Source organism: Aplysia californica, unplaced genomic scaffold (genome assembly GCF_000002075.1).
Source record: "Aplysia californica isolate F4 #8 unplaced genomic scaffold, AplCal3.0 scaffold00057, whole genome shotgun sequence".
Lineage (NCBI taxonomy): Eukaryota > Metazoa > Mollusca > Gastropoda > Aplysiida > Aplysiidae > Aplysia > Aplysia californica.
The window spans coordinates 1042468-1053261 of NW_004797327.1; the positions used below are offsets into that span (position 1 = coordinate 1042468).

General features: G+C 39.4%; 1 protein-coding gene across 1 annotated transcript in view; it reads right to left on the bottom strand.

The window, feature by feature from the left end:
* Positions 1-6811: 6811 nt before the first annotated feature.
* The window catches only part of LOC101856786, a gene marked incomplete in the record, with an annotated part of 11602 nt that continues 7619 nt past the window's right edge, over positions 6812-10794 (bottom strand). The window contains 2 exon segments of the mRNA XM_013079601.2: positions 6812-8868; positions 10591-10644. Of these exon segments, the coding sequence (XP_012935055.1) occupies positions 7046-8868; positions 10591-10644 (1877 nt within the window).

The window sequence follows — 10794 nt, forward strand, 5'->3', positions numbered from 1 at the left end:
GGACAAGAGGTTTCACATGTTTGCACAGAATCGCTTTGAATCAAAACAAAACGTTAGAATCAAATAAAACACGTAAGACTAAGAGCACAGACACGCCAACTCACATGTAAACAAACTTTTTAGCCACATTAAAAATGGCCGCCAACAAACTCAAAATGTGTCCGTGTCACGTAACCTCGTACGTACTCTAGTTTAAAAGGGGGTAGCTCTATATGTTTTTCAAAGGTAGAGCACTTTACACATTGCACTGAGGTGGAGCTGGAAACGGTCTAGTTCGAAGGGCGAGGGGGTAAATCTGGTCTGATTTCGTATTGAGATAAAAAAAAAAAACAACCTCGTATGTTTATAGTCTAGTGGTTAGGCTACCGCGGACTCATAGGTAAGGTTGCAGGTTCGGGGTTCGCGCCTCAGCTCAGTCCCTTTGGAAAGGGAGTTTATATTGAGTTTTATGTTTGTCTGCGTCTTAAGTTTATACTATAGGATATGAATGTTAAAACTAGACGTCCCGCCCCTCAAATTACCTTACTGGCACCCCCTCCCCCTCTATTTCCCAACCTGTCTTTGACTTTACACAGCGCCTTCGTTCGTCAACTACATGCACATATCATTCATAGCCCAAATAGAAAGATTACGAATGTGTGGAAAGAGATATACAAAGCGTGACGATAATAGAGAACTTGCGGTCTATTGAAAGAAAGGAGATTATTGCTGTTGGTATTCTAGTTGTTGCTACTGTCGTTGTTGGTGAAATTCTTGTGGTTGAGTTGTAGCTCATGGGAAGTCACCACAAAGTCTACTAAATTATAAAGAGATAGATAGGGACAGAGAGAGAGAGAGAGAGAGAGAGAGAGAGAGAGAGAGAGAGAGAGAGAGAGAGAGAGAGAGAGAGAGAGAGAGAGAGAGAGAGAGAATGAAATACACATAGAGAATAATAATAGGGAGAGTTAAAGAGTGAGGGAGACAATGCGAGATTGAGAGAGAAATAAAGAAAGAAAAAAAGAGAGAGAGAGAGAAAGAAAGAGAGAGGGAGAGAGAGAGAGAGAGAGAGAGAGAGAGAGAGAGAGAGAGAGAGAGAGAGAGAGAGAGAGAAGGAGAGCGAGAGAGAGCGAGAGAGAGAATATGTTCCTTTGTTTGTTTGTTTGCTTGTGTGTTTCTCGCGCGCGCGCGCGCGCGCGTGTGTGTGTGTGTGTGTGTGTGTGTGTGTGTGTGTGTGTGTGTGTTTGTGTGTGTATGTTGCTCTTCAAATAAGACACTGTCCGAAGACAGCGAACCTGACAATCGGAAAGTAATGAGAAAAGAACAGAGTTGTTGTGAACCAAGGCACAACTGGTCAATCGGACACCCACGAGAGTTTTAGCTCGCTTTGTGCAGGCTTTCGACTTGCAAGCCGTTGATGCAAATATTATCATTAGTTCAAAATTCGATGTTCCAACTGGCGTTCAATTTGGAGCGTGGCTTGACAAAAAATTCAGCATACAGATGTCAGAGGGAAAAACAAGCAAACAAACAAATAAACAAACACCAATCCCCGGTGAAAAAAACCCCTCACGATTATGAGTCCAGTAGCCTGACCACTAGATTATCGACAAGCCCATCGCGAGGTTATTGCGACTAGAGTCTAGTCTACAGTCGCGATCGTGAACACGAGCACTTGAGACCCGAATTTGTGTACGGAACCACCGGAAATGGTTTTAAACTAAATTAAACTCTTTTCAAGAAAAATTTTCCTAACAATACCTGCCCCAAACAAGAATCTAGACCCAGAAATGGAATAGAAAACAAACAGTCTAGGAATTTGTTTAGATCGAATCTGAAATGGCCGCATATAAATTTATATATGCATGTTAGCAACCTGTTCATTGCATTTTATTGGGATGGTAGTGATTCAAGAGGAAACAGACTGTATTTCAATGCAAAAGTGTGAGGTATATAAAACCCTCTGTGTCCCTGGCTGCTTTGAACTGTACCACTCACACTAGGACTAGGAGAAATTTGAGACAACCACGTCAGGATTAACACACAAGCAAAGACAGTCTGACAAACTAATAAACTAAATATGAAAAAGTATAATTTAGAAAATTTTTACCTCGCGTTTTTTTTGGTCACTCAATTTCCAGTTCAATGATGTTTAGTTCATATTTCTATCTAAATAAATAAGGAAGTTATAAGAATTTTTCATGACCCATCCTAATGTTCTTGAAGTTCTTAAATTAATTCGCTTCTGGGGGACCGGACAGTGCAAATTGATGCCTCTTGAAGGACAAGGCAGCGGCATGCGTTGTGCCTACTGCCTGCCTGCCTACAATTGAGTAACCCGGGCTGGGTAAGGTACAAGACTTAATTAAGCAGACAAAAACTGAGACACTCGATAAAATTAAAATACACCACCCCCATGGAACTCAAACTCGTGTTTCTCGTTTGTAAGATGAGGAGCCAACACTTACACAGCAGGCGATTGTCAGGGTTTTCTTTTGTTCTCAGTTTGAAGAAAGGCTTATCGTGTGCTTATGTTTTGCTCTCTGTCTGTTGACACATACGACATACACACATCAATGATCAACATACATGCGCTACACAACGAATGCTTTACTTGTTAAAATACGATGATGGAAACAGGAAACACTTACAGCCCACCGCCATAAAAACAACATTAACAACAACAGCAGCAGCAGAAGCAACAAAAACAACAACAACAATAACAACAACAACAACAACAACAACAACAACAACAACAACAACAACAACAACAAAAACATCAACAACAATATCACCAACAACAATATCAACCACAAAGCATCAACAACATTTAAAGCGATAGGCACATTATGGAGAGGGAAACTGCATTATCCAGCAATCAATCAGGGGCCAAAGACGCAGACCAAACACCTTATAGATGGCTTATAATAATAAATCAGTGCGTGTGAAATTTTGCAACAGCCCTCGTATGCCTAATTTATTTCCTTGCAAACTGTTTCATAAATCTCGGATAATAATTCAGGCCTCAGGCCTTTATCTCTTTTAAAGTACCCGGACCCTGGCGATTTTTTGTATGGCTCGAAGTAGGAGCTTCAAATCTGTCACGTTAAATCGTGTTCACACCACATTAAAATAATAATAGCCATAGCGAGAATTAAAAATGGCCAGCTTATTCACTCAGTGAACGAGAAAATGCGCAAAACAATGCATTGCTTTGCCTAATATCTCAGTTGCCCACATGACGAACTTCTCAGAGTTCTCTCATTGCACATTGTGTGAGGTCCGTCTCTTTCATTGGAAGTTCGTCACCTGCTACCTTTCTTTGGCTGTTTTGACATGAGGCTATGCCCCTATCCTCTTATCTTGTCATTAATGCCGTGCGCTGTATGGTTTTCAAAGCATGTTACCGCTCCGTCTAAATGTTGTTATTTTTTGCTTTGATTGAAGACAGCCTGCCTGTCAGTCTGAAAATATGTCTGCCTGTAGTCTTCGTGTTTATTTGTATACCGGATAAACAACACTGTGAATCCCCTCATTTGACGAATGGAGAGTAAGTTATCCATTTCATATGCTCAGTCAAAGACAGGTCTAGATTTTGACTAGAAATTTTTTATGCTCCTTAAACTTCAGAAATAAAGACGAGAGAGCCCACCAGCTGACAGTCTGCTGTGCAATGAAACCAAATACGTCTTTTATGTTTCTTCTGTAACAAAAACATTTACTCCATTGCTAGCTATTCTTAATTCTTATCACAAGGCCAAGGATATCCATTTGTCAGTATGTCTATCTGTCTGTCCTGACGTCTGTCTTTTGTCTGATATGCGATGCATGGCCTTGTGTGGGCGAGATCTGCCTGTCTGTATATCTATACAATGTATTCTTCACACGTTCAACAACAATTCATGCGTATGTGCTCCTTCAGGCTATGATCGGATCAGAATCAGACAAGCGCCGAGGCCTGGGAAGATGCTGATAACAAATCGTTCGCTTATAGTATATGAGTGTGTAGGTTCGCTTACATACTGCAGGCTTTGTATAATGTATGCCCACACCACTATAAAAACTCAAAATTGAATAGCTTTGTCAGCTGCCCAAAATATTTTTTTTAAAGTATTGAAGTAACTTAATTAATTAGGAATTGGGCTATATAGGGGCCGACCTGATTTGTCGATCATAGGGGAGGCCTTTATTCCCGCTGCAAGAAAGTGCTCTTTGTGAAACATCTGCACGGCGTGACAACCAGCTGCAGACCCTTTGTATGTGTTGATGGCAACGGCAAAGAGACTTACGATACACCAACAACATTGACGTGTTGCAACGAAATTAATGTGTCATAACTCTGTGGAATCAGGCCCTCGCTAATTGTTAGGCATATTGAGTTATTCATAACTTCTTAAAGCTTTTTTATTTGCCTTGCTCTTGATGAAGAAATGCCCCTCTATCATAAGTATAAGTCGAGATATTAAAGATAGAAGAGGGTGGGGTTTAAGAGGTAAAATTAGCGAGAAAATGGCGGCCAAAATCCGATGACTTCCAAAGCTTGAATGTACTTAGGAACCACAAATGTACATTTTTGTGCTTTTTATCAACGTTTGATAGTAAAATCTATACAACAATGTTTTTCGTTTTTGATATATACATAATCAACGTTAAGCTAAAAGGAATCCAATTAAGAGTTCAAAAGCTAACCAATTTTTTTAAATACCCACCCTAAAACCAATGACAAATAAAGCCTAATGCAATTGGACGTAATGACAAACTAAAATTATGTTGGATGAATTTAAGATAGTTTTTATCTCGAACAATAACCATGGACCTTGATTTTTTAAAAAGTAAACAGCTGGATCATTTAATTTTTAAAACATGGCAATGTATGAGAGAATAACAGAGAACAAAAGGTTTGTTCTTGACAAAATCAGATTTTTACGCTCGGATAAATTTAAATACATTCTGATGAAACATGGCCAAGTATGATCGTGTGGTGTCAATACAGTAGCGACACACTGTGAAGCAGTGTAGTCTTAAATGACCTTCAGCTACATGAGCTAAGTGATTTAAACACAGCTCACGGACCTTAATTTTTAGAATTGCTTATTTGAATAACTATGCTTCTTTCCATCGACTATTGCTCTTTCAGGTGCCAGGGGGCTAGGACACATTGCATGGAACCATTGTCATAATGATATTGAGGTACCTGTCATGCAAACTAGAGAAAACAGATCAAAACATAATTTCCGGGGGTTCGATTAGGCACTTTCTATGTGAAAGTGAAACGGCCCAATAGCATCTCATGATTACCCCCACCCGTCTTTACAAGTGATAGATCTCCTTTGGTGTGAACAAATGCACTCCATCATGGTTTTTATTCCGTGTTGGACCTATGCTCTATTTGTAGCGCTGAGATCAAGCTTGTAAGAAAGAAAACAGCTTTCCAATAAATAAGTTGCCGTGATGGCTATAGGTCAACAGTTCTGTAGGAACAGTAAACCAAATTTTTAGTTCAGAGAAGCTAAAACCACACGTTTCCCTTTTCATTCAAACAAACAAATTTCTTATAATATTAATAACCATAAAACGTGCACATATACACTTGGTAAATGATTTGAATAAATTCTTGAGATTTTGTTGATATTGTACTTTTTGAAAGGTAAATAGGTCGCCCTGGAGCAATAGCAATCACTTCTTTGGTTTCCGACCACGACAATACAGTCCTTGTCTCCCTCACATGCCAATGAATGAATTTATGAAACACAATAACACTAGCTTCTACACTGAACTCAACCACGCATTTTAAAATCAGAAACACATTTGATTTAAAACTGTTGTCTGTCTTTCAATTAACTTACACCGTGCCCCTTGCGGGCACATTCTGCAAGTGAATGTCCAAAATATAGGATCAGAAAACACAGCAAACTACACTATGTAGCTGTTTTCATTGAGTCGTCACAACTTCTTACCCCAAGGTCTCAACATTAGTTTATATGTCAACACGCCAGGGAGTGCATATTGCAACACTGAGAGATGTAGCCGATGCAAGAACCACATCTACATTGCTATAGTTGCCGACTCGATCTCTGCTTACGGCAAAATCGGTCCCGATTTTTGAATGGGTTAAGACAAAAAAAAACCAACACAAAAAGCCTCCAAAACATGACGTTAATGTTGATGTTTTGAAAAACAAGTGGAGCGTAGGGTATTAACTTCTTTATAAAAAGCGTTCTGAAGAACTGTTGCTAAGCTAAGAATAGTCCGTTCATCATAACACACATGGTACTTCACTACAAAATGAAACAGCTTCGTTCCACTGTCTGGATAGCTTCTTGGATGTTTACAAATAGTCTTCTAGCAAATTCATGATTTACCCACATCGCTTTGTTTTTTAAAATGTTATGTTTAAGAGCGATACTCAGCCCAGTCTGCTCTAACGACCACCTTACAAGAAAATCACCTTAACAAATGACCACTTAATTCGCTTTGCTCTTGACTATTTCAAAAATAATGTTTTAATGACATAGCCTAAGACGTTGATCTGTCTAAAACAACTATTCTTCTCCTTGACAATGTGTAGCCTCTTAGACAATTTCTGTTTTGCAGTTTGAGTTTAACGACCCCAGAAAACTTTGTAATGTTATTTTACAGGCAGGAAATGCGATGTCAATGTCCATCTGTGACATGACTGTGACAAGCGAACGGGGTTTTGCTCTATACAAATGCTATCTATTATTTATTATTATTATTATTATTATTATTATTATTATTATTATTATTATTATTATTATTATTATTATTATTATTATTATGATGATGATGATGATGATGATGATGATGATGATGATGATGATGATGATGATGATGATGATGATGATGATGATGATTATGATGATGTTCAAGAACAGAGATAGTTGGAGACCCTAATCAGGGTTGTTCCTGCCGCAGTCGATCCTGTTATCATCAGAGATATCGGTGATCATGTCTTATAGAACCATGGAGCAGTTAGCGAAACACAAGCATCTGGCAACCGCAAATGTTATAATTATGATGTAGACAAAGGAATATCGGCGCTTCAGTACTACAGTCTATTTTTTCGTTTCGCCCTCCTGCAACATTTCTGGAACAGTTTTCGTAGCTCTAAACGAAACCGGGTCCCGAAAGCGCTGTAAATCAGGAAATTCGCAGCAATGTTGGTGTACTTGAGCAGGATGACGAAGGTGTTAACGAGGTGGTTCTTAGCCCTGCCTATCTCATCCTTGGTGAACAAGAAGGAGGAGGTGAGGTACCAGACGCAGTACGGCACGTTGAGCACCACGAACAGGATGCTGGTCAGCACGATCAGGCCCGTCAGAGACTGCGTATTGGTCTGAGACTTTGGGTCTTCTGGTTTGAGCATTTGGCGGACATCGACGACGATGGACTTCCGAGGTGGCCTGAACGTTGACAGAGGCATTGTTCGAGGTATGGAGTTTCGCCGAGCTCTGTATTCTTCCTCATACATCGATAAGCTGGAAATGGAGTCGTGAGAGAGGAAGCTTAACTTCAATTTCGAAGAGACAACTGATGTTGAGGACAGATTACCATCAAAGTTGATTTTCGCTTCCTTTTTCGTTTGCTGACGACCTGAATTTTTCAGGATACCACATTTTTTCGTCTGTAGTAATCCAGATCCATCGACTGTTTGTTCACCACTTTTTGGCGTGGTTTTGGCGTTCTGGCTGATGTCTAAACCTGCCAGTTCTGGCAATAGAGAGTCGATGTCACCCTGAATGTGCTTGCTCTTCTCTTTGGCCGATTTGTACTTTCTGTTGAAAGTGAAAGCAAATTCTTTGTATCCCCGACGATTTCTTCGTTGTGATATACTACCTGTTTTTTTTTCTGTAACTCGAGATGTATCCGAAGAGGACAGTTTGTTTTTAGTTGTTTCTATGCCCTCGACACTTGTGTCTTTATTTACTAAAGAAGCTGATACATGGCATCGACACGATGCTGGATCACCATGAGTCTGGGATATGTTTATGCCACTCAGGGTGTCCAAGTCTATCGGCTTGCACGACGTTAGATGTGAGCTGTGTCTGCCTTCCTCTTCCATTCCTGGGTCACCCCTCACTGACTCGTCCTGTATTCTGGTATTCGCATCCAAAACTACATGTGCACTTGTCGTGTACTGTACAAAGTAATTAGGAGATATAGGAAACGTTTCAGTAGTTTTGTTGTTGTCACTAGCTGAGATAATTTTGTCTTCAGCCAGTGTATTTATAGAATCGTCAACAAAACAATTTGGAAAAACAGAATTCTGGGACTCAATTACGTCATCACTCTTCTCGGGGTCAGACTGGGAGACATACCTTGGGTACTTAACGGTTATTGAGAATTCTGACGTTTCAGATATTAATGGTGAAGTACCAACACTATTTTCATCTGTAATTATGTAGACTAACTCGTTTGTCGTTTCCATCAAGTAAGTATGACCACCTCGTTGGCTTCCCCTGAAGGACATACATGTACTTTTCGAGGGCGGAACGGTTGACCATATCTTTTTGCGGGAGGGTGAACGGACGGCCAATTCAATTTCGGTCCTTCGGTGTAAATCAGAACTCTTGGAGGTAAAAGGTTCTTTGTTTGGAAGAGACGCCAGTGTTTGTTCGAGGTAGGGACCAGTCACAGCTGAAGACTGGAGCCTTGTATCATTCGGATGGTCAGTTAAGTCAAGGCGAGAACAAGACTTGTCGTCGTTGTCTGTCTGTGCGTTCACTAGGTGACAGTTGTTGTTGATGAATCGAGGAAAAATTCGGGGCGATTGTGTCATTTTCTTTCTCTGGTCTGAGTCTACAACAGTTCCATTGCGCAGACCTGAGGTGAAGTCTGCCTCATCCTCTTCCTCGATATCGCTGAGAGAAGCTAACAGAGGAGAGTAAAAAACACTTAGTAATTTTGTTCGAAAAACTTTTTTATTTCAATTAGCTTCAGTATGAGTTTTTTTCCGGCACAATTAGGTCATATAAGCGCGGGAATTATTTTGCAATTTGAACTTATAGTCTAGAAAAATTGATAATTATGGTCACATTGTGTAACCTGTCTAACTACAAGGGTGAACATCATTAAAAAATGTAATATTTGGCAAGCAATATGAAAAGGAGGACTTCAACGTTTTAATGGAAACAGAGAAGGTGGCAAGATTTTAAAATTTTACCATTGAAATCAGGCGCTCGTCAAAATAGTGAAATCCAAGAAAACGGCAATTTTCTGACCCTTGGGCAGTTGGTTTTTTAAAATGTTTATTGGCTCAACACTGTTCATGTCCATTTGAATATTTCTTTGTGGATTTTACTGAAAAATGTTGTTCAAAGGCACAAAAAAGCAAATTTCTAGTTTCCAATGACACTCAAGCTTTGGAAGTAAACACACTTTGGCTGTCATTTTCTCGCTAATTTTACCTCTGACACCAGGCAACTCCCCATCTCCTTCAATCGCAAATATCTCGGCTTCTACTCAAGATAAATGGGTATTTTTTGTGTCAAATGCGAGACAAATGAGTAAACTTCAAGATGATACTTATGACTCCATACGCCCAAAAAGTGACGAGTGCCTGATTCCACCACGTCGTGACACATGTAGCATTTTAAAAGATCCTGACAATGTAAGCTTGTACTGCAGCAGTTTTCCTTGATCGACACATCTTCTTTATAACCTTGATACATCTCTTTGTAGAAGCGTTGAAGTGCGAGCAATTGTAAGCTAAGTATATTACCTAAATACATGATGTACTGAGAATTCGTTAAAACACGCATAGTCCTTTCATATTATGCATCTCTAGCCACTTTCGGTAAATCCTGAGGACCCAAACGTATTCTTGCAAATGACATGTGTTTCAACGACATTTTCGTTTGCATTTTGTTAACTTCTAATGATAAAGTAATATATTATTAGTGTATCTGAATGAAAGTTTTAGTAACTAGAAAAAGCATTTAGGCTCACTGTATTAAAAATGTAATGTGACAATGTAAGTTTTATGATCTAAAACGTTAAATGCCATACAACCCACAGCACTAATTAATGCAAAGGCGGATACCTGGTCCTGAATGACAGGGAAACATTCTGGGAGGAAATAAGACATTCAATTGTACATGCCCATATTTCAACCGTCCCACGAGCTTCTATGATATGATATCATGTTTGTTGACTTTAAGGAGTCCAGTTGGAATGAGGAGGGTATCTCATTGTGTCTCTATTACTCTTTTTTTTTGTTAGAGTTTTTCGGTGCTCGCAACTGCTCTTTTACTATTAGTCCGGAATATGTTTCCTCTCGTCGTTCTGACAATGAATACAGGTTTTACGGTTGGTACTTTTATTGTGTTCACTTTAACATTGATTTTCAGTGGTTAAAATTCGGACGTAAAAGAATATTTGCCTCAAATTATATGAAATCTGCGTATGACTCATTGACATTAATGTAACTGATTTCACAATCTACAGCAACGCATGCGTGAAGGAAGGATACTTTCATCACTGTTATTGAATATATACATTATATTTTACTCTCTCTCTCTCTCTCTCTCTCTCTCTCTCTCTCTCTCTCTCTCTCTCTCCTTATCACAACTATTGTATTCTATTGGAACTTACTTTTAGTCTCTCGTTCTCCCAGTGTCTTCAGCAAATCTGCGGAGGTCCTTCTATCTAAAATCAAAACAGGGAATTAAGTTGAATCCTTAAAAAAGATTCATAAATATTTTCTAGGTCTATCTGATCTCACTTTCTGTCGCACATGTGTCTGTTAATGGACAAAGAGAGAGCGAGAGAGAGAGAGAGAGAGAGAGAGAGAGAGAG